The sequence below is a fragment of the Hibiscus syriacus genome, unplaced genomic scaffold (genome assembly GCF_006381635.1).
Source record: "Hibiscus syriacus cultivar Baekdansim isolate YM2019G1 unplaced genomic scaffold, ASM638163v2 tig00113548_pilon, whole genome shotgun sequence".
NCBI lineage: Eukaryota > Viridiplantae > Streptophyta > Magnoliopsida > Malvales > Malvaceae > Hibiscus > Hibiscus syriacus.
The window spans coordinates 675,041-699,373 of record NW_024063465.1 but is presented as its reverse complement, the minus strand read 5'-3'; the positions used below and the strand labels follow the sequence as shown (position 1 = coordinate 699,373).

General features: G+C 35.6%; 3 protein-coding genes across 4 annotated transcripts; all 3 read right to left on the bottom strand.

Moving 5' to 3' along the window:
* Positions 1-3,499: 3,499 nt before the first annotated feature.
* LOC120186533 (transcriptional regulator SUPERMAN-like) lies at positions 3,500-4,183 on the bottom strand. The gene has a single exon (XM_039190431.1). The coding sequence runs from the start codon at positions 4,158-4,160 to the stop codon at positions 3,552-3,554; it is 609 nt and encodes a 202-aa protein (XP_039046362.1). The 5' UTR covers positions 4,161-4,183; the 3' UTR covers positions 3,500-3,551.
* A 5,038-nt stretch (positions 4,184-9,221) lies between these two features.
* On the bottom strand, positions 9,222-13,187 carry LOC120186532 (stAR-related lipid transfer protein 7, mitochondrial-like). 2 transcript variants are annotated; one of them, XM_039190429.1, is made up of 6 exons: positions 12,682-13,187; positions 11,008-11,173; positions 10,331-10,507; positions 10,146-10,229; positions 9,880-9,961; positions 9,228-9,781 (listed from the first exon to the last, which is right to left on the bottom strand). In XM_039190429.1, the coding sequence occupies exons 1-6, from the start codon at positions 13,083-13,085 to the stop codon at positions 9,348-9,350; spliced, it is 1,347 nt and encodes a 448-aa protein (XP_039046360.1). In that variant the 5' UTR covers positions 13,086-13,187; the 3' UTR covers positions 9,228-9,347. The 2 variants fall into 2 exon arrangements, with proteins under 2 accessions (XP_039046361.1, XP_039046360.1); XM_039190430.1 differs by lacking the exon at positions 10,146-10,229 and having other exon boundaries at positions 9,222-9,781.
* A 1,296-nt stretch (positions 13,188-14,483) lies between these two features.
* LOC120186508 (stem-specific protein TSJT1-like) lies at positions 14,484-17,230 on the bottom strand. Its single transcript, XM_039190411.1, has 4 exons — positions 16,887-17,230; positions 15,368-15,608; positions 15,157-15,277; positions 14,484-14,889 (listed from the first exon to the last, which is right to left on the bottom strand). Exons 1-4 carry the CDS (start codon positions 17,087-17,089, stop codon positions 14,699-14,701), a joined length of 756 nt encoding a protein of 251 aa, XP_039046342.1. The 5' UTR covers positions 17,090-17,230; the 3' UTR covers positions 14,484-14,698.
* Positions 17,231-24,333: the final 7,103 nt, after the last annotated feature.

The window sequence follows — 24,333 nt, the reverse complement described above, 5'->3', positions numbered from 1 at the left end:
AAATAAATAACTAAGTGAATAAAACTCAGATTTCAGGGTGGGCACCAAAAGTTCAGGGCGAACATCATCAATAAAATAAATAACTAATAGAATAAAATTCGGACTCACCAAGCTGTGACTCCGCCACTGTACAATTTAATATTTGTTTCTATTACTTTTTAGTTACTAATAACGTACACATATTATGCAGACATAACTGCTTAAATTCAAAATGTCGAATAACATTTCCTCTAACCATCAAAGTCTATAACTTGATTTAAATGAATTAACCACCAAACTAAGCATCAATGATGATGCAAAATAACTCTTAAGGGACAAAGTAAAATCTTGGTGTAATTACAAAAATATTACACTCTCAATGGAGTCAAAATCAAGACAATAATCTAGGTGGGTAAACTATTTAGTTTAATAGAGTAGCTCAAGACTTATTTTAGGAACTACTATATTAATTATAGTGGAGGACGAAGTTATCACGATACGTGATGAATTCTAAAAAATATTTTTAATTAAAATTCGTCAAGTGAGAGTGACGAGTTCTGATAAAATATAATTTTTATTAGAATTTATCACGATGAGTGACAAGTTCCAATAAGAAAAATATATTTTATCGAAACTCGCCACTCTCATATGACGAATTGTCGTAGATTATTAATTGATTTGAGTTACCTTATATGTCCAAATAATTATTCCGTTTGGATTATTGTGTCTATTTTGCCCTAGTCTATATATATATATACATATATATTTGTGTCCTTACTTAATGCCATGTTTGGGTGTATGAGTAGTGTGAATTGCTTTAAGCCTTTTAAGGAAAACCCATCATACCATTCCTCCCCCTGACAATGTCGGGAACATGCAAACAATCAGATTTTGGGAAAAAGCATCCAAACATCCCTCCAAAGCTCACAAACCCTACTTCCGTACAACTTCCATCCATATATTATTTTTTGTTTATAGTAGGGATGGGCACGAGTCGGGTTGGTCGAAACCCGATCCGACCCAAAAAATCTATACTCTTCATCTGATTCGAATCTGATATGATTTTTTAAAGATAAAATTCGAACTCGACCCGACCCGACCCGACCTGAAATAATAAAAATAGGGATTTATTTGAAAAAAATAATATATAGAGGGGTGTTCTTGTAATTATCCCTAAATATATAAGATAAAATTATATTTTTCCCGGGTCGGGTCAGGTATTTTGACCCTAAACACGAACCTAACTCGACCCGAACTTTACTTTTTTTAAAAACCTTGACCAAATCGGGTCTCAACTTGTCGGGTTTGGGCCTTATGCCCATCCCTAGTTTATACAGTGTAAAACTTTCGAGTCGATTTTAGATTTCCGGATAAATATAAACGGAGGATCGAGATTAATTACAGGAAAAAAGAAGCATTAAATTCAGTTAATCCAAGAATCAAAAAAAATTATAAAACGTAAGGTTTCAAACCGTGTAAATGAATCCTAACTCTTAAAATATCGTTTGAAATACACGAGACCTCGAATTCTCGATATTATAACGAGTATACCGACACTAGTTATTTCAATTTGTACGTGATATTATCATGTAACTTATCCTTCCATTTACACATTTTCATCACTTTTGTACTTACTATCCCGAGGGGTACCAAAAGCTTGCAAGTTACTGTCCCAGGGAAATCTTTCTTTGGTTTTTTTCTAAGATATTATGTGGAAGAGAAATCATTGTGATTCATATCCAAAACCCTAGAGGAGCTGACGTTTCAGTTCTCATTATGGCTTGTTTTCACCAACAATGTTGCATGCATTGAGTAAGTTTCATCATTCAAGAAATAATGGCCATATGCTCCACTTAATTGAATTTGAAATCCTTACACACCATGTTGTCCCATTGATCTTCACTTACATCGAAACGAGTTATTTATTACCTACAGAGTATTAGGTTTGATAGGCATCATGGGCGGAACCGAGATTAAAATATTGGAAGAGAGCAAAATGTCGAACTTTGTAAAATATAGGTCCATTAACTACTCAATCTTAAATTTTAGAAGGATAGTGTCTAATTTGAGAAATGTTTAATCTCGGAAGGACTTAAAGTGTCATTAGACGAAAAATCTTGGGATGGACTAAAGCCCCTCCCTTGTCTATTTATGAGAATTAACTGATTGATGATCAATTTTGATCCACATAAATCTCCTAAGAAAAATAATTAAAATAATTAAAATTATGAGAGTATTTTCAGATATCTTCTACATAAATTTGTGGGTTGAGAATAGGGATGGATATTTGATTTAAATTCGATGAGTTTTGATTAGATATGATTTTGTAGGATTATTTTTTAAAATTCGGGTTCAAATTAGATATGATCAGGTTTTGTAAAGGGTGATATCAAACTATATTAAGATTTAGGGTTGAAAATATCAGTATAATTTTCTTATGTATATATAGGGACAATTGTTATAATATTTGTCTCTCTATAATTTTTAAATTAAATTAATATTTTATCGAATCAAATTGGATGTATGTTTACCTCATAATTCAAGAAAAGTTTCGGACCGAATGAGACTTCTTTAAATTTAAATTAAATTTAAATAAAAATATATTTTTCGAATCGAATCGAGTAAGTTAAAATCCATGTATGTTTGAAATTGGGATAATGGGTGGTGACATAGTAGGGTGCACTCATGTGGTGTTGGAACTTGATTCCAATAATAATAATATCTGCAAATAATGCAGAGTATAAGTGAATGTATGGAAAATGACTTGCTCAAAAAGTTGCAGCAAGTCAAAATTTCCCTATTTTACTCTCCTCCAATTTAATTTTACATGCATTCGTAATATTAATATAATTTATTTTTTTAAGAAAAAAAACCCATCCTTACATCTCACGTAACTAATGGTTAAGTAAAAAACTCATCTTTGTGTATGCAAAAAATCTCCGCTAGGAGACTCATCCACTAAAGTCAGGTGTGTGACTTGGGTCGGTCCGGATTAATCAAACCGAAGCATTAGGAACCGGGAGAGTAACAAAAAAAAAAGATATTAATATATAATTCAACAATTTACACCTACATAAGTTGATCATATTATCTTTAGATGTAAGTACTAAGTAGGTCAAGTACTCTAAAAGATGACATCTTGAACTGTTTACTTTCTAAAATTTGATTAATCCAACTGCTTTTGTTGTTAAGTACACAGTTTACCTAACAAGTGAAGCATGACACCAAGTGAGAAAAAAAAAAAGATGATGGCAATGTGCATACGAAATCGAAATAAACAACATATTTTCGAACCGTAGTCTCGGAATAAGGGAAAGAGTTTCGATATTTTCGGATACCGAAATCCGAACGCCTTTCATCGGTGACTGCATTAACCAATTAATTAAAACCCTAGGTTGAAAGAAAGATGCTTCTCTCTTAGCTAAAAGAAATGCAACATTAAGAAAATCAAAAGCATAACATATATAATATGCAGCACCATTTGCAGGTTGATGATGATCGAGTCGAATGCTTAGAGAATGATGTGTTAATGAACATACGAAACTGGAAAGAACCCGTCGATCGAATTAGGGCTATGAGTACCCCAATCTAAGTTCCAAGTCCAAATCTTCCTTGGAATCACTAACCAGACCAATCTCCAAGTCCAAAGTTGCATACTGATGATGATCACTCTTCTTCTCCATCAACTTGCCATAATCTTTAACTTCTTTGATCCCGAAAACCGATTTCGTGGCTCCCTTCACGACGTCAGTTGAACCCGAGGCCAAAGGGTCGATGAGGGTGCCGTTGACTCGCCATTTCGGAGGAGGGAATGAGGAGGAGGAGGAAGAAGTGGTAGTGAAATTAGGGTTAGGATTAGGGTTAAGGTTAAGGTTCAAAAAGGGGGGGTGGCCATGAAGGTCAGAAGGAGGAGATTGTTTTAACCTGGCCCTATCTCTCCTATGGACATTCATGTGACCACCCAGAGCTTGAGCCGACCTGAATTCTCTTTTGCAGAAGCTGCAAGTGTAAGATCTCGGCGGCCATGAAAACCCGGCGAGGAAATCGTCTCCTAGACCCGGATTATTACAGCTCCATGGCGACGAATCCTTAACCTTGTTGTAGCTTGTCTGGTTTTTGTTGTCTTCATTGCAGCCATTACCATGGTCTTTCAAGCCGTTGCCAAAACTGTTCCTCTCCATGGATTTTCTTCTTCTGGTTTGAGTCAGACCTAGTAAACATCAAACAGACAACAACAAAAATCTAAGCTCATACACAATGTAAGAAAATCAAGAGAAATCAATGAACTGATACCTGAGAGAGGAGAGAGAGTTTGGGGTTTGAGAGAAGGAAAGAGGGGGCATGAAATTCAAAACCAGGAGGGTGAAAATGCCATTAACCACAAGCCATGTTACATGTTAGGTCACTGCTTACTATAACTAGAACCTCGTCCTCCCATGTTTTTGCCTGTTTTTTTCCATTTGAAGAAACTTAAAAAAGTAAAAAAACATTATTAAATTTTGTAGTTGAAATGATCATGTACTGGTTGGTGGTGAAGAATGAATTGGAGGAGATGAAATGAGTGTAGTTGAGAGAGAGTAATGGAACATGGCCAGGTGCTATTGGCCGTCGAAATCAGAGAGACAGGTCAGAGGCAAGAGAAATTTTTTGTTTTTTTGGTTTGGTTTCTAAAGGGTTCAACATTTTTTTCGGCATAGGAAGCTTTTTACGATTGATAGTCCTTTCCTAAGGGATAATTGAGAATCTCACACACCATGGATTTCAAACTTCGTTCATTCCACATTCACTCACAAACATACATCTTTGGTGTGTGTGTATATATATATATGGTTGGTGCAAGTGAAGTTATACTTTGTGTTCCGGGGTACTATTTTGGAATAATAAGTATTTTTATCTTAAGGGTAAACCTACAAAACGGTCCCTAACTATAAGGAGTTGCTTTGTTGAGTCATTCGACTATTAAAAGTTATAAAATGATCATTCTACTATTCATTAGGTTATAAACTCATACTTTTATGTTAAAAAATTAACGGTCATCTGAGCTGAACGTTAACATGTTGACTGAGATATGATAGTCGCTAGAGATTATGAGATCGAATTTTATCATATCTCATTCAACATCACCATTATCAAGTCATTAAATCATCCTAAATTAAAAGAGATGAATAGTAATAGATTGACCGACCCACCACCACCATTATCAAGTCATTAAGAGGGCGTTTGGTTCAGGGTATCTCACATTACCGTGGAAATGGAATGTTATTCCCTCGTTTGGTTGGCAAACATTCCCAACCCCCGGTAATAAGTTATTCCCAACAGTGATATTTTGGGGGTATATTACCGGGAATGTGATTACCCTACTTCCCTTAGGTATTGTTACATTTCCAGCGTTTTGGACTAAAATGCCCTTAATTTTTTTTCTTTAAACATATCATTCTTCTATCGTTGAATAAAAAAAATTCTACGAAGGTTAAATTACAAATTTATCCTTAAACTATTTTAGATTTAAAAAAAAATAATTAGAATTTTATATGAAGTTCATGGGTTAAAATAAAATTTTACCCTTTCATTAAACCTATTTATCTTTTCAACTTTGTAAAAAAATTTATATAAATTTTATGAATTTAAATTTTTTAAAGAAAATATATAAATTAATTATAGTAGAATTCAACTTGTTAAAAAACAAATATATAATAAGGACAATTTGGTAAAATATACATTCCAATAATCTTTTATTCCTTTAACCAAACACTGTAATCTTACCTTCCTGCTAAACGAACCAAACATAAAATACAACATTCACAGTAATCTTATTCCCGCCTGTAATTTTATTCCTGCTTGTAATCTTACATTCCGTGAACCAAACACACCCTAAATCATCCTTAATTATTATCTTACTCCTTGGTCATCAAAATCAGGTAATTTGAATTTTAAAAGTTTTTTTCTAACTTTTTTTTCAATTGAATATTTTAAGTCATTTTAGTTTATTAGTTCGTATCATCATTTCTAATTCAGGTTATTTTTGTGTTTCAATAGTAAAAGAGAATGTTATTCTCTCTAGAGTACCCGTGTTTGAGTAAGTGAGTCTGCAAAGTGGTGTTCGTTTAGAGGCGAAACTATTAAGGGCATGAGAAGGGTTGTGATCCCCTCAAACCGACAGATTTTTTAATATTTAATTTATATATAAAATTTAAGTACTTACAAGATAATTATGAAATTGTCCCCCTAATTTTATAAAAATTATACTTTACCCTCCTCAAGTTGAAATTCAGGCTCCGTCCCTATGTGCGTTATCAATAGATTAAAAAAATTCTAAACAAAAATTTCATTGTAATCATCACTATTAAAAAAAATCCATCTCCAAGGACCAAATTGAAAAAAAAATATGAAATTCAAAGAATAAAAAGTTGGCTTGGTTCCTTTATAAAAACATTCATCCCTCCTTCCACTCCGATGTTGAAATCATAGACAAAGGCTAGGTACTAGTGAAGAAAAAGGCACTAGTTATAGCTGCATATAATGGGCAGCCCAACACACATGCAAAGATTAATGGCTGCACAAATTGCACCATTAAAAAGCTTTGATTTACAGAAAGCAAAGCTCCCATGATTCCATTTCCTCATTGAAATGCAGGTTTGATCAGAGAAAGAGTTTAGACAAAAGATACAGACCCCATTTAGCCCCCAAGATTTAGTGAAAAACTAGCAGCCAATCAGCTGCCTTTGCCGCATTTAGCCTTGGTTTTCATTAGGTTCTACAATCGATACCGCAGTGTTTACCCGCCGTGTATGCCACCTTACCCCTTGCTTTAAGATTTGAGGTTGATTTAACCCTATTTCTGGGTCAAATTATGGTTTTGGGTCCCTCAACTATGCTCGAAATTGGGGTTTAACCCTATCGGTTGGTCACGCTTTGTAACGGATGAATCATGTCGTTAGAGTTTATGATTTGAATTTCGTTTTGAACTCACATTCTTTGCTTATACCCATGGTTTTTCCTTTTTAGAGTTTTTTAATGTAAATTTATCGTAACACCTACAATAGTTATTATAATATGTATTATATTCTTGTATTTGTAACATTTTGCATTGAAGTTAAGTATTTAAATAAGTGTGTGTTTTTTTTTAAAAAAAGTCTAATTCTCTCGATGAAAAAACCCTAGTTTTGTGTTGTTCATCTCTTTTATTTTCCGTCTTTGTTGATCGGTGATGTTGGTTGCCTACGAGTTATTAAACGTTTTCATATGCCTTTATGACACGTTTTCTTGTTCTTTTTGACATGTTTTTCCGGTTGTTTGGTCGTTTTTCGTTTATCTTTTTTCTAAGTGTTGATTTGACATCGCCACGACTAATCAAGATGACGCTTATTTGATATCTTGTTGATCTTCCCTGCTTTGGACTATCGGATTAGTTTTGGATAATCGATTTGCATTCGTGGATAGCTATTCATGTCGGTCGAGTCTGATTTACGGTTTGCTGGTGGTTTTTCGATAGCTCGATCCCCTTTTGTGGTTCGTTTGCCGATGCGACTAAATCTGTTTGTATCTATCATTGTTCGAGTTTATTGGTTAGATTTTTAATCTTTCGTTGTATCGTCCTTGTACGGTCTTAAGTTGCTAGTTTTTGTGTCAATGTTTATAGGAAATTTTCCTAATTATGTGCTTAGTTTACGATATCGTGACTGTAAATCTTTATTGTGTTTTGAAATATTTTCTATTTTGAATAAAATTAGTTTTTCTATATAAAGAAGGTTAAGTATTTAAATATAGTACAGTGAAAAAAATGCAAAATTTGGACATGATAGAGGGACCAAACCAGCAATTTGACCATTTCAAAATCTCAGTTTCTTTGTTTACATAGGATGAAAAAGAAGAGTGGTGAAAGTAATTTGTTGAATGTGTGGAATTGGGTGATGGGAAATCAAAAAGGGTTTTACCATTTGGTTAGGCATTTCGCCAACGTCTCATCATTTGTCTCTGAGTCTTCTATTATTTTCTGCTTCTCACCTTAAAACAAGTGCATGGGAGGTATCAACAGTAAAGCCGACTCTCATATGCCCTAACATTAGATTTTAAATTAATTATTAGGGTAAATTACGTGTTTGGTATCTAAACTTTTAATTTTTTTAAAATTATACTTAAAGTTTAATTTTTGTTTTATTTTATTATATGCAGTTGAAAAGTTTAATTTTTGTTTCATTTTAGTACATTGTTTAAAATTTCACGTTAAGTTTTTTTAAAATGAAAGTTTAACTACCAAAACTGATAACTTATGTACTAAATGCGTTAACGACGGGGTATTAAAATGAAATGAAAATTAAACGATATGTAAGGTTTTGAAAACAAAAATGAAAGTTTAAATATTAAAACAGACTAAAACTTATAGTTTATGTAATAAATGCATAGTTTACCCTAGCTACTATTATGTATAATTAAATTAATGATTAAATATATATTTAAATTTGAAACCTCGAAAGAGACCACACAATTTACAAGCAATAAATCTCCAACATAATTTATAAATAGATTACGAACGATTCTAGTTAGGTAAATTTCACGTTTTGTAACTAAACTAGTAGTTTTGATATGTTTTAGTGTTTAAATTTTTAATTTTTTCAAAACCATACTTAAAGTTTAGTTTTTGTTTCACTTTAGTACATTTGTTCAAAAGTTAATGTTAGGTTTTGAAAAAAAAATGAAAGTTTAGGTACTAAAATGGACCAAAATTGATAGTTTAGTTACTAAGCACATTAAGTTTTTATGGTGGGGGTACTAAAAGAAACAAAAACTAAACATTATGTATGATTTTGAAAAAAATGAAAGTTTAGATACTAAATGCGTAGTTTACCCTTCTAATTATTGTGCAATTTCTCTAATTTCATGATTAAGAAAAAGGTCGACAAAAACTCATTAATTAATTTATTGCGTAATTAAATCTTAATTAGTTTTGCGAAAAAACTGGTTCTATTATTACAATAGAAACAAGAAGATTGTCATAATTGACTTCTCATTCATAGTCTTTATACAGTGAGGGACGATGGTTTTTTTATCAAATTAAAAAAAACTAATTAAAATATATATAAATTAATAAGCATTGGTTTAAAGATAATTTATTACAATTATATTGTATTAATAAACATTTCGTCCAAGTCCATTCATGTTCTGTTCAATAACGACAAACCACCATGGATAGAGCTTGAAATTACTTTGAAAATCATCGTCAGAATTACCATACACATCAAAATCCACTAAAAAATACACATAATCTCTATGAAACAATGAGAATCGATGAATTTTGAATGTGAGAAAAGTTGCTTAGGAAAATTCAATAACCAGATCCAACTATAATGTTACCCATGTAGAAAAAACTCTCACCGTCGGCCGATTCTCTGCCCGGCTCCAAATAACAATGCCTTCCCGATTACACCTGAGCGGAGTCCGAAAGCCACTACCACGGTTCCGGCTACGGCGATCAACTTCCAGTTAAGGCCGTTATCGTTCTTCCTCCTAATGACCGTGCTTTGGTTGCTTTCATCTTCCCTTGGAACAGGGCTGGGAGAGCTTGTGTTCTCAGCACAAGAAATTTGTGTGGTTATCCTAGCCATCAGTGCACATCTAGACACGGAAGTGTCGGTTTTTCTTGCATTCTGGTATACTCTCATGCCGGAGTGCAATTTCTTTACAGCTCCCCACATCCCGTGACGAACACCCAATTTCGCCACGTCTTTCGGGATTCCCATGTCTTCGTAATGTATGAAAGTAACTTCACATGCTGACGGCTGTCCGTCGCCTTTCCGACACTCTACTGCACATCACGAATTGAATAAAAAAAGGCCATCCCAATCACTAGCAACGTCGAGAATATTGTTTCAAGAATCAGAAGGTATAGAAACAGAGACTCACCAGGCCTGATAATCCAACTTGAAAAGTAAAGCTCCACTCGTCTTGGCTTGTCACGCTTCGGCAAACCGGGATATGGTACCCCCTGGAACATCATAGCATAAATGTTAATTCAAAAACCGCATGAGATATAATAATGTACTTCTTTGCACTATTCAGACAAAACACACACACGTGATAGCATCAGGTCCTGATGGCAACTCCATTGGGAGAATAGTTTATTAAAAGTTAACAAATTCAACTAAACAAAAGAATATTTTAGCATGTACCTTTGTCACACAATAGAACGTCTTTCCGGCCTGCCATATTCTTCGACCGATTATGTAATCTCGATCACTGCAGAAAAACGGGAACTACAAAAATATGAACCAAGTTAAAATATGTTAGACCATATACAATATTGAATTCTGAAACTAAGCAAACAAAATTATATCAAACCATGCAGTTCATCTACCTTTCTTATCCAGTGAACAATCATGGATCCTGTACGAGGGCGCTCATCCAATATTTTAAAGTATGAAAGCATCGTGTCCCACTTTGGTCGAAAATCATCATCCCAGAAGAAATCCCTAACCATCTCTGGAGTGGCATCCTCAAAGACAGTTCTACTACGGTAAACTGCAGGGCCACTCTGGTAAACAAAATCATCATTAGGAAGAAATAAATGTTTCGGCTTACAAGACCATCAGGTATCATACAGTCCATCCAACACAAACAAGGACACAAAGAAACTTTTAAGTATCATGCAAGTTATAAGGCATTTTGCACTGTTGGATCTCATGACATGTGAAAATTTGATGAAAACAATACCTTATATTAAATCATGGTTCAAATGCTACTTTGACTAACAAATGTGATGCTCATAAGATCTCAGAGTCATGCAGTACATAATACCAGAAAGCACAAATTTCTGTGAGAAAGCTGGAAACTACCACCATTTAAGGAAAGCAAATTGTAGTAGACATCTAAAATTTCACCCGAACTCTCTCTCTTAAAGAGAGAAGAAATCAGAATATTTTCCACCCCAAAGCTATAATGTTCTAGAAGGAAATTTTGATTTAACAGAACAAGACAAGGTTTCATGGGCACATTTTATGATGATGGAAGAACATTAATATATCAGAAACCTACTTCAGGCTCTTGGCGCCAAGCTTGGTATGACATATTCGAAGTAGTCCTTTCCATCATTCTTTGCCATTCCATCTCCCCATCCTTCCCTTCTAGTAAATGCAAGAGGTGTGTTAAGTCATTCTCAGTGACAATATCCCGTTCTCTTTCTTCAGCTTCACTACCAAGGCTATAAAGAAATAGGTATTAGTCATGAATAAACTCTTGCATGAAACATCATTAATTGTGCCAATAGTAACGTAAGAATATCTCACTTACTGCAGAAATTAATATGCTTCGAACAGTGATTTCAAAACAGTAACCAAATAAAGCGCAAATGCAGTTGTATGGACAAATTTAGAGCCAAAATATGATTTATACTAACAAATTCAGGAACAAGCAAAAATAATCGGGGTATAAGAATCCATTAAATACACCTCACCTTGACTCGGCAGATAAGGATATGAGATACAGAAAGTGAGAAAGCTAGAATGGCAATTCGATTAGATAATACCCAAACACACATGCACTAGCAACAACATGCAAGGAGAAAAGCTTCTTAAGCGTATGACCAAAACATGCTAGTAAATTTATATCAAATCACTCATTTCTTGCGTCCACAAATCTTTAGGGCATTTTCTTTTCAGCAAAGAAGCTCATACTGGCATGACAACCTAACAAGCTGAACGGTTAAATTTCAGGTATTAAAAGCTGACCAATAGAAAAATACAGAGAAATATGGCCAGCATCAAATATCACTACAGATTTACTAAATGTGTATGTAGTGGTCCAAATCTCTAGTTCTAAAACACTGGCTGAGCTGATAGTTTTTTAATGGACCTATGAGTACCCAAGACTTCTACGCCTGAGCCTCCTACGTCAAAATCATGACATGTTTTCCACCGTTGTCCAAATTCTTTTGATCTGAACCAAAAACTCTATTGAATATCACGGCTTCCTACGCCAATTCCACGAATTATTTCAAGAGGAGTGTTTTGAACCATATATATGCATTTTTCCCAACTATTTCCTCACAAGTTCCTGTCGCTCTTATACCTATACCTAAGGATGATGCTAAAGTGACGTAAGCATGAAAAATCTATATGACCATATTTAAGCTCTCTCTATTCTCAACACATACCAGTCATAATGAATTTCATGCAACAGCCTTTAACTGATGCCAACAACGACACCCAGTACTACATATTTACAGACAATGGATAGAACTCTCACAAAACATCCCAAAAACTTGGAAGAGCTAATCCATTTAGAATTCTATATATTAGTATCTGGAACCGTTATAATAAGCTCCAAGGGGAAACAAGTTCCTTTAACAAATAAAGAACCATAAGTCCAAGGAAAGTTACTATTAAAATACTGCAGTCCAACTATTCTGACTCGTAACCATCCAGAAAATGTACAAATTCTTCAATTACAGAACTCGCAAGCCATGCTAATTACAAAAGCTGATCAAATGCCTTCGAGTAACTATTCCTTAAAACTGGCTCCCGTCCAATGTATAACTAGATCAAATTTAAGTTCAATTATAAAGTCTAATTCATGTTTACCTTGATACAAATCATACGGAATAAAAAAAAACATAGCAACCGTCGAATACTCCGACTCATCCAACGAAAGATGAGTATTTTTCTGGCATATAAATAAGGAGAATAAAAACTTAAAATGTATAACGCTAACCTAACAGCTTCGGCAGCGCTTTCCCTCGAAATCAACACCGTAGGCGGCGGCGGCGATGGCAATGGAACCGCGGAATCTGAAGCAGAAGCTGCCGTCTTATTGGATCTCCCTTTCATAACGTTAAAGAAAATCCTCCGAAATACGGAGAATGCCGAGAGAGCGGTGAAGGCGAACCAGAGTCGGCGAGCTCCGAACCCGGGAGGAGCTGTCCAGATGAACCGGAACTTCGAGCGTAGGCCAAGGAAAACCAAGACGGTCCACCTGGGACGCCAAGACCAGCCGATCGCGAGCACGATCGTTACCGCTAGCCATATAGGCACGGCGCATAAAAAAATGTCGACGAATATTTCAGCTACCGAATGTTTCTTCAAAAACTCCATTGGATCGAAGAATATCTCATCCATTTTTTTTACATAAAAAAGAGAAAACAAAGATCTTAATGGATTTGTTTTAATCGGCGATTTATCGAACTCCGATCAGCCTCCAAGGGGAGATACAGGGAAGAACATTCCTTCCGGGAAAAGAAGAAGAGAAACTAGAAACAATTTTTGTATAAATAATACTCCCTCCGTTTGACTTTTTTTTATTAAATTTTACTGATAGAAATTTAAGAAAAATATATTTTTAAAACTTTAATTATTTAAAATAAGGGTAAATTATACTAATTATTATTGAACTTTAGTCTCTCTTCTATTTCACCTACTGTATTTTAAACTCGTTTGATTTTCTAATTGAACTTAACATAATTAGTATTTTTTGTCACTCAGTTGTTTTCTCACTAAACGACATTATAAATAAGTTGTTATTTAAATGCAAAACAACATCATTTTGGTGGAAATTATGCTTTTTCTAAAAGGACATTATTTTTGACGCCGTTAAACATTTAACGGCTGTGTGACCGAAAATACTAACTATATTAAATTATGTGAAAAAATTGAATGAATTTAAAATATAATAAATAAAATAAAATAAAAGAGAGAGTTAAGTGGTGATTAGTGTAATTTACCCTTATTTTGAGCGGGCTTGGCGGTTGATTGGGCCAACGTGTAGCGGTGACGTGGCGGTAGGAAGGCAGTTGATGTGTTTGGTAAACGCGAGTTATGGAGCGTTGCGGGAAGTGGTTAAGGTGAGTTTTGTTGAGCGTGACTGTACGCGCGATTTTGAGAGTGAGATTCGATGGGATGCGGTGGCTCGGGATCGAATATATTATTCTGTAGTTCATATCCTTATCCACCTCTTTTTCAACACTGCTAATGTAAATTCCTTTTGATTTACTGATAGGTAAAACGGCAAAAAACAGTTTGGTGTTAATTAGGATATGAATTTGAATTATGTGAATGAAATAAAAATGGTTTCAAAAGTTTATTTTTATTTGAAATTTCAAAGTTTAAAATGATTTGATTTTAAATTTAATTAGGTTTAATGTAATTATTAAAACAAAAAATTAGATTACGTCAAGCCTATAATAAAATGAATTCAGGTTGGATTTTCGTAATAAGAAATTCTATGAAAGTTGACTACAGTTTGATAATTTGATGTCATTTGGTTCAAAAAAGAAATACACGGCATCTGCACACATACATACATACATATATCAAACACGTCATCAACACAAATGTAAATAATATGGGTTGCTTTTTTAATAAATCCGAATTTAATCCGACCCAAAATTCGAATTTTGTCTAATCTTATTAGAGCTAACACATACGAGGTTTTTGTCGTCCCTAGCAAAAACAAAACCATGAGACAAGTTAAATCGAGCTGTATTCGTGCTTCATACAGAACGTGTCAACAACTTGTTGACATAACACAGCCTTTTATGACAACAGATATTAGTCCATGTAATGCATAAATAGTTCACACGTCAAGCTCAGTTTCTTATGGTAAGCAAACATGTACAAATACATGGAATGCTGCTTTGGTAAAGTCATTGAGATAGGAAATTATGGGAGTGAATGGAGAGTACGAACGTCCGATAAAACCGAAGCCGGTCGGAAGACGAGAGCCTATTCTAAGCTCAGTAGTTCGCCGACCAGTTTGCAGCGCTGTCGACTTTCTTCATTCCGGTTGATTTCTTCTTCGTCTCTTTATCCACACAGAATGTAGCACCGCAGGCTTGTCCTGAACTGTCCACTCTCCGCACTGCCTTCAACTCGTTCTGGGGATACTCGAAGCTACGTAACCCTCCAGAGGATGTGAAGAAGCACCCTGAAAAAAAACAAAGAAACAAACCTGCAGATCATCAGCGACATAAGTGCCAATGCTGGTAATTTGGAAATCCATCATAGTCAGAACCATCTTAGTCCTAGTATCCAGTTCAAATCTTCGCCCGAAATCAATTTCCTCGACTCTTTTCCACCGCCTTGCCGGACAAGATTAGTTAAAAGTGAACGCGAACAGAGCCTAAGCTTGTAATATATGAGTTTTACCTTGTAATCGACGATGGATTAGGGGATGATCCCTTGTAAGTTTTACCTTTCGGGAATGGAGCAGAAGACCTCCCGCAGCCCTTGTTCACGATCTCCTCATCATCGGCGAAAACTGTATGGCCATCGGCATCGGTACCCCAGAAGAAAGGTACACTTCCATCAGCATCCTGCACGAGACAAAGGGTAGAGACTGCATCATACGGGATAGGAAACTCGACATCCATTGCGTTACACCCGACAAGATTAGGAATACTTACAGAAGCTATAAATGTAGATTTCAAAGAGCTATCATAGAGAACGAAAGCGAATTTCCCCTGTATATCTCTTACAACCTGATCCGCAGGGTAAGGACCTCTGTCTCTGAGGGTTCTATAGGCTTCGATGACGATAATCCCTTCATCCGCTGTTTTATTCAAGCCGTATTGTTGCTTAAGAACAGCGATGTTTTCGATATGGCCTTGAAACACACAGAAGATTTCGTCCAGTACAGCAAAGAGTCTGAAAACATAAAATGAAAGAGAGAACAAAACCAAAACTTTCTTGTCATGATAACGGCATAGGAAATGTTCATCATAAGTATGATCCGGCTTCATTGCAATAAACAAACAAATAACCGAGAACGGAGCGACGAAATCATTCAAAACACGAGCAAAACCGATCCGATCAACTCATTACAATGAACATAAACCAGACCATTGGTACATCATATGATTCAATGACACCCTGCTCATAGAGTTCACCAGTAGAATTCCATCAAGCTGCATATTGTTCTAAAAGAAAATCATCAATGAGCAGAGCAAAACAACCATTTATGTAAAGACTGAACCAGCAATCACAATTCTCAATCGACTAGTTAGAGCATCGTGCTAAAAAGGCAAACATATTCTCTTCTCCGGTAAGATTTATTGCAACCTAAAACTTTTTTTCCCCGAAACTTATGTATACATATTTTTTGTGTTTATAAAGATACAAAATTCTAAAGTTAGTTATTTATTTTACTCAATAATTTCATAATAAATTATATACTAATGGGATCACTAGTTTTACTGAATTAGACTGAATTCGTAACATACATACCAAATCGAACACCATTGGCGACAGGGAAAACTTCGATAAGTTTGAAGCAATAAAAATCTAATTTTATTTAAATTTAAGGTAAAGTACACAAAATGATTCCGACTATAGGGTTATGTTTTATTAAATCTCTGACTATTAAGAATTATAAAATGATCTTCCGACTATATAATATTACTTTATTGAGTCATCGACCCGACTATTCATTATATTCTAAGCTCGTCATTTTTCATTAAAAATAACAACAATTTCAGCTAAATGTTAATTTATTGTTTGAGATATCATGTTCGCTTAAGATTTTAGGATCATATTTTATCATATATTAGATAAATACTAACATCTAATTCAGCGTGTAGTTATTTTTTAACGGAAGAGATGAAATTGAAACGTAATGAATAGTTGACTGATTATTTTGTAAATTTTAATAATTAAGTGACTTAACAAAATAATATCATGTAATCGAAGGGTTTCAACCGATCGCACAGAAAAATTCTCAATAATCAGCACAAAAGAATCTCAAGTAATGTGAAAAATGATCGAAGAATCTAATTGTATAAAATCATTGACCAGCCGATGAAACAATAAGCAAAAACAGATCAGATCTGGATCGGCTCAATCAAAAGCCACCAAATGAAACACAGAAAAGGGATCCCAAAAATGAAATCCAGATCAAAACCAACATAATCGAACTTTTTCTTTTACCTGGGGAAAAGCGGGTTCTGTTTCTCACGAGAGTAAGCCATGAAACCAGAAGATCCGAGATTGATTGTGACTGAACCAGGATGAACAGAGGCAAAATGATTAGCTAAGAATCCATTTTTGAGAGCTGAAACTGCCTGAGGCTGATCCCCAACATTGAGCTCATCTGGGCTCTTAGCAACCGATTTGTCGAAAACTGCTAGCATCTTCTCTTTCTTCCCTTCACTTGCATAGATCCAAAGAAAAAGCGAAGACTTCTAAAAGGGTTTGTTTGATCTTTATTGATTGATCAATGGCGAACGAGAGAGATTGGTGGGTAATTATACGAGGGAAGGAGAAGCTAATTTGATTAAATTTTAGAGACTTCGAGCAAGTTGTTTTAGAGTTAATTTCATCATACGTCCTTTAATTATAACCTTATTCTAAATTGATCCAAAAACCTTTAAACATTTTAATTTCATCCCTAAACTATGACTATCATTCTAAATTAATCCTCAAACTTTTAAACATTTCATTTTTATCCCCAAACTATGATCTTCATTCTAAATCAGTCCTCAAACTTTTTAAACATTTCAATTTCTTCCCAAATTATATGTATATACTGATCACATCCCTTGTTAATAAAATCATTAGACCAAGTAATATTATTATATATTTTAAAAGATAAAATCTATATTAAACTATTCTTGCAACGAATTACATATTTGGATAGATTTAGGGATGAAATTGAAAGATTCAAAAGTTTGATGAATAATTTAGAATAAGATCTATGGTTTGATTATAAAATTAAAATATTTTAAAAAATAAGGATTAATTTAGAATGAAAGTCATGGTTTAATGATGAAATTTAAATGTTTAAAAAATTTAAGAACCAACTTGAAATGAGGGTCATAATTTAGAGATATATAATGTAATTAACTCGTTGTTTTAAGGTATATTATCATTTTCGGCATTGCCCCCCGGAGAGATTTGCATAAACAAACACAATGAAGGAATAAGGCATCGATTTTGTTTTATAAAAAATTGAAAAATTAACTATTGTTAATAAAAGTATATTATTTTTGTTAGGTTATTACAAGTACATTTTTTAATGTTTTAGTGTATAAGATATTGAATTGTTAATCTTTAAGGTGTTTTTTTTTCCGAAAAATCATCGGTTATCGGTATATTTATCGATCTAACACCGGTCAGATTATATTTCCCGATCTAACACACGTAGCAGTAAAGCGCGCCCCCTGCACCGCGCTATATGCTGATTTGGCGTCACGTGAGGTATAGCGTGCCCCCTGTACCGCGCTATACGCTGACATGGGTTACACGTGTGTATAGCGTATAGCGTATAGCGCGCCCCCTGATCCGCGCTATATGCCACGTAGGGGTATAGCGCGGATCAGGGGCCGCGCTATACGCCGTACCGGAATTATATTTAACGCGGTCCCTGGTCCGCGCTATATCTTTTATGAATAATTACATATAGCGCGGTGCAGGTACCGCGCCTTATATGGTTATAAATACTCTCATCCGCCGGTTAAGTTTCTCACATCTCATGGCATCTCTCCTCTCAACTTATAAATTAATACAACAATTCCGTCAACGAGTAATAATTCAGGCAATCTTCTCATATTTGATTTAGAAGTTCGTGCGTTTTTTCGTTATAAGATAATTTTGTTATAATTTTTTAATTATATTTATTGTTTATTATCATTATTTGAAAAAATATTATACTAATTATTTTCAATTAATTTTTATGCTTGTAAAATTGAAAAGCGGGAGCATACGTCGAAATAGTTTTGCGGTGCAGGTAATAATATAATATAATATTATTTAAATTATTTACGTTGATGTGTAAAAAAATTATTATGTTATATTTTCGTTCATATATAATTTATTTAATCAGGTTTGTTTCAGTTATTTTTTTTGCAGATATAATATTACCGTACTTTTAAACTCAAAGAATTGCACGACTTTCAGCTATTGTTTATTATGATGGTGAAATTTGAGAAGATGAAACCGGTGTTATTTTCGTATCAAATGGGCGTGTTAAAATATCATTCAAGAGAAACATAACTCTTGAGGAGCTGATAACGAAGATTTCGAGGAAGATTAATGTTGGAAGTAGTAGAAGAATATCGTCGTTGTAGTACAGATTTCCAACATCATTGTTGTCATTAACTTATACAGCGTTCGAACTTTCGAACAATGATGATGTTCAAATGATGGTTGAAGCTCAAAGTAATTATTCAGACGCCGCTATTGAGATGTATGCATATTTTGTTCAAGTGTGTGCTGTTCGGGGTCAATCATTAAGCTCCCACTATGGGCTGGCTTGACAGCCCGACTACAGTAATGTGTAATGATTTTAATGCCATAATGGGGAGACATTCATCTTCAACTCCTTACGATATGTACCGAGGTGGGTCCACGAACAATCCGTATGGCAACACCGCGTCCAGTTCAAGGGGAAGACATTCATCTGCAAATTTCTTTGACCTTAATATGGAGATGTCATCGACGCAACAATCTGTGCAGTTTCTATTTATGGCTTCAAGATCCAGGGGGAGGCATTCGACTGCGAGCTTTTTCGATCTCAATGTCGATATGCCTTCTAGTTCAAGGGGAAGACATGCAAGTAGTAGGTTCTTCAACCTAAATATGGAGCGCATGGAGGAACCATCATCTCCACCAGAAGAACCGCTTCGTGAGCCTGGTACGGATGGTGCTGAGACTGGACTATTCATTCACCTAGAATCACGACAATTCAACTCCGATGATGATGATGTAGATGAAGTTCCAGGAAATGTGACACAAACTGACCCTCCTGCACACATGTATGAAGCTGATTATGGTGCAATGTACGGGCCAGAATTTGCGGATATGCCTCATCTCGGTGACTATGGATATTACTCATCAATAAATAATGGTGAGTTATCTTTAGGCATGGAGTTTTCAAGCAAAGAAGAAGCAATGATGGCTATCAAAAATTACAATATCCGTAATTCTGTTCAGTCCAAAGTCAACCGATCGACGAACGAAAAATATGTATGTTATTGTGCCCGACGCGAAAACGAATGCAATTGGATGGTTCGCGTATCGAAAATGAAGAGGAAAAATAACATATGGGAACTAATATTATACAACGGTCCTCCCACATGTTGTGCTGGAGGGGTCAACCAAGATCATCTCAACTTGGACTCTGAAATGATATGCCAAGCCATCATGCCCATGGTAAAAGCATGCTCTCATATAGATGTTGCAGTGTTGATTTCAGCTATACAATCGCAGTATGGGTACACTGTCTCCTATAAAAAAGGTTGGTTGGCAAAACAAAATGCCATTGTCAAACTTCATGGCGAATGGGATGCATCTTACAATGAACTTCTAGGTTGGTTTAGGTTGGTGCAGACATTGAATCCTGGGACAATTGTAAGCTTCGAAACCTCCTGTGCATACCATAATGATCGAGTTCTTTGCGATCGAAGCCAATTCTATCGGGTTTTTTGGAGTTACCCACAGTGCGTTAATGCTGCCAAATACTGCAAGCCTGTGGTCCAGATCGACGGGACTTTCTTGTATGGAAAATACAAGCAAATTTTATTATTGGCAGTTGTCCAAGATGGCAATTGCAAGATTCTTCCAGTTGATTTTGCTCTTGTCGAAGGAGAAGATACAGATTCTTGGGCTTTTTTCCTCCGAAATTTACGTACACATGTTATCACGAGGGAAAACATCTGTGTCATTTCAGATCGCGGAGCTTGGATCAAAGCAGCAATGGAGTCTTTGGGTCCAACGTGGCAATCACCCTTTGTCCAACATAGGTATTGTCTCCGACACATTGCTGTGAACTATCATGGAAGGTATAAGAAGAATGATGAGCGTCAATTAATTGTGCGCATGGGTAAGTGAAAGCAAGTTAGTAAGTTATACATTTTTTTTATCATTTTAATTTTGCAAAGAAAGCAAGTTAGTAAGTTATACATTTTTTGATCAGGTTACGAACTACTTCCTCGAACATTTGAATAAATGCTTCAAGATTTACGGGCGAAGAATGAGGAAGGATACGATTACATCAGCCTCATCGATAAAGAAATGTGAACGAACGCATATGATGGTAGATATCGATATGGACACATGACGACCAACTTGGCTGAGGCAATCAATTCAACCTTAAAGGGTGCACGTCACTTACCTGTAGCGGCTTTGGTAAAAACTACATATTTTCGTTTGGGGCATTTTTTGCGAATCTCGGGGGACAAGCTCAAACCTGGATGCAAGGCGGTCATGTCTATCACTCTAGATTAGTTGCAGATCTACAGAAAAAAATTGTTGCATCAAATGGAATGTCTGTAACAAGCTTCTCTAGAAGGCATGAAATGTTTCGTGTCACAGAGTTACCGCGACCTCTTCAAGGGATTGAAGCTGTGTCGTTAAGAATAAATCTAAGGGACAGAACGTTCGATTGCAGGTTTTTTCAAGCTCTGAAGTTTCCATGCTCTCATGTGATAGCAGCTTGCTCGCACACACGTCAATACTATAACCATTTTGTGGATCCCGTATACCTATTATATGAAGTTTTTAAGGTATATGAATTTGAGTTTCCCCCATAGGTAATGACAAAGACCCTGATGAGGTTCAAGATTGGCTTCTGATTGTACCAAATCTGAGTTTATTGAGGGAACGTGGTCGTCCAAAATCCAATCGAATTCATTGCGATATGGATATTCGAGAAAGATCTAGACAAGACAGAAGATGTGGGCATTGTAGAAACCCATGACACATGAGAAAAACATGTCCACTTCTATTGTCATCAAGTAACAATTGATGAGGAAATGATGTATTTGTTTATCAAATAATAATTCTTGTACTTTAATTTGCATTTACTTCAAGTTAATGATAACCAAATTGGTATTTGAATATAATTTTAAATACAACAAACTTACAATAAGTATTAAATGATAACCAAATTATAATAACTGATATTAAATGGTAATAAACAAAATTAACTGAAATACATTAAAAGAAAGTCCAACAAATTTAACAAAATAAAGTAAGTATTAAATGAGAAATAATAAAAAATTACAATTTAACAAAATAAAGTAAATACAAATATAATAATAAAAATCTATCGATGCCTGCGACGCGAATGTGTTCCGTAGGGCGGTGACTGTCGGTCTCGAGGAGGATTTCTTCGTATCACTGGTTCTGACTCCTCGCTGTCATCATCATCACCATCGTCATCGTCGTCGTCATCGTCGTCCTGAGAAGATACATTAGGTTGATGAGGAGCTGATGACGATGAAGCACCTCCATAGAATAAGGACCCTAGAGGTGTATAACTGACTATCCCACCGGCCTGCGAAAACTGGGAAAACCCAGACATCGTTGAGTGTGAAAACTGTACATAAGGTGTCTGTGCTGCGGCCATGGGTGATGAAGCTGAACCCGCCAAATATCCAACATATGAACCCCAAGTCGAATATGCAAACATAGACCCATAATAGCCTCCAAGAGGGGTCATCTGTGACGGTGGCGGCGGCGGGATCATAAAACCAGGTGAATGCGGCGGCGGCAACATCTGGTAATGGAAAGGCGATGGCGACATCATAAATGGCTGCGGTGGCTGCTGTGAAGGTCCTGCTGGTGCAGCTGATGATGAACCGAAAGTACCTGCTCTCCGTTCACGAGTCGGGGGACGATGGTGCTGTGTCGGATCACATCTTTGTCGACGTTGCGGAAAGGTCTGCCCTCGTGCATCCTCAGGAAGCAGAAACGGTTTCCCGTTACTGTTGAACCACTCATAATAACCGTCAACATACATCAAGAAGTCAGTAAAAATAGGCTCTCTACGGGGAAGGCGTCGATGTCGATCCTCCCACAACACGGTCCACTCATGATGCCTCACCAGCCAATCTGTATCTGTCTTGCCACGTCTATCTAAGCTATGCAACTCGTCCATATTGCGAGGTGCTTTCGGAATTGGATGGAAACAACCAAACTCCCGGAGCACGCGATCAGTGGAGTGCCACTCGATGGTCGTATAATAGATCAGAGGGACCATCACCATCCAAACATCTGATGGATCCCTCAACTCAGGTAGGATCATCAGTAGAATATGACACCCATTCAAACTAAAACAAATAATATATAATTTTTATCAAAATAATAATCTAATTATATAACTATAATCTAAAATCGATTTTTAAACATTAAAATTCATACTTGTGTGCCAACCTTCTGATCGATTAGCACCCTAATTTTTTCTAAATCATCAGGTAGCTCCTGATGATTTTTCCTATCAGTAGACCACCTATTCAAGGAAAAATTTTTATTATATGTTGTATAAAATTATTAATATACAAAATCAGTTTTATAATTACCTCAGAAGTAGTGGAAATACGAATGGGTTCTTCACAACGGGACATAAAAAGGGCAATCAATACGATGCCCAAGACTGCAGCAGTAGGAGACATCCGCCGATAGCATTACGCCTATAGTCAGTGGCTCTACACATTTCCCTATACAGCAAAGCCAAAATTACCGAGCCCCAACTGAATGATCCGGCGAGACGAAGGTCGCTAAGATGTCGCAACCACATGCAGTGAACTAGGTTGCGTGATTTGTTCGGCATCAGCAACCCTTCTATCAACTGTAATATGTATGCCCGTGCATACATCTTAACCTCATCCTCAGAGGCGTCTGCGCTTAACTCCCGAAAATTAGCATCTAACCAATTTAACGGTATCCTACCTCCGATAAAACTTTCCGGGACACGTCCTAGATTATCCCGGCACAAAGTAGTCCAAGAACCGGAAGCTATCCCTGATATCACATCTCCATCCACCGGAAGCCCCAGGTGCATAGAAATATCCTCAAGCGTGATCATGCACTCTCCGCACGGAAGATGAAATGTGTGGGTCTCCGGCCTCCACCGCTCTACTAAGGCAGAAATAAGGTCTGGTTCTATCTTACAATGACCCTGATATCTACCTATGTAACCAAATCCAGCCTCTACTAAATACGGTAAGACACGGCTAGGTATCACTAACTTAAGATTCCTAATAAAAGGATCTAATACACGGTTCTTCTCCTAAAAATAAATAATTACAAAAATTAATTCTTAATCTAATAATCATGCATTAAATAAATCAACTAATTATTACTAATAATTTAAATTAAATTAAAACGATAAAATGTTACCGTATCAGCAAAGTGTCGAGATATATGATTTCCATCCAAGCGAACTAGACTGTCTTCCATTATATATCTGCAAAAAAATTATATTAGTAAAATATTAAATAAAGTAAAATACTTAAATAAATTAAATACATAATATTAAAAATATTGTAAAATATACCTTAAACAAAGAGAGTATTTGAGAGAAATTGAGAAAATTTGAGAGAATTTGGTGTGATGAAAGTGATTGAGGATGGGGGTATTTATAGGGAGGATTGGG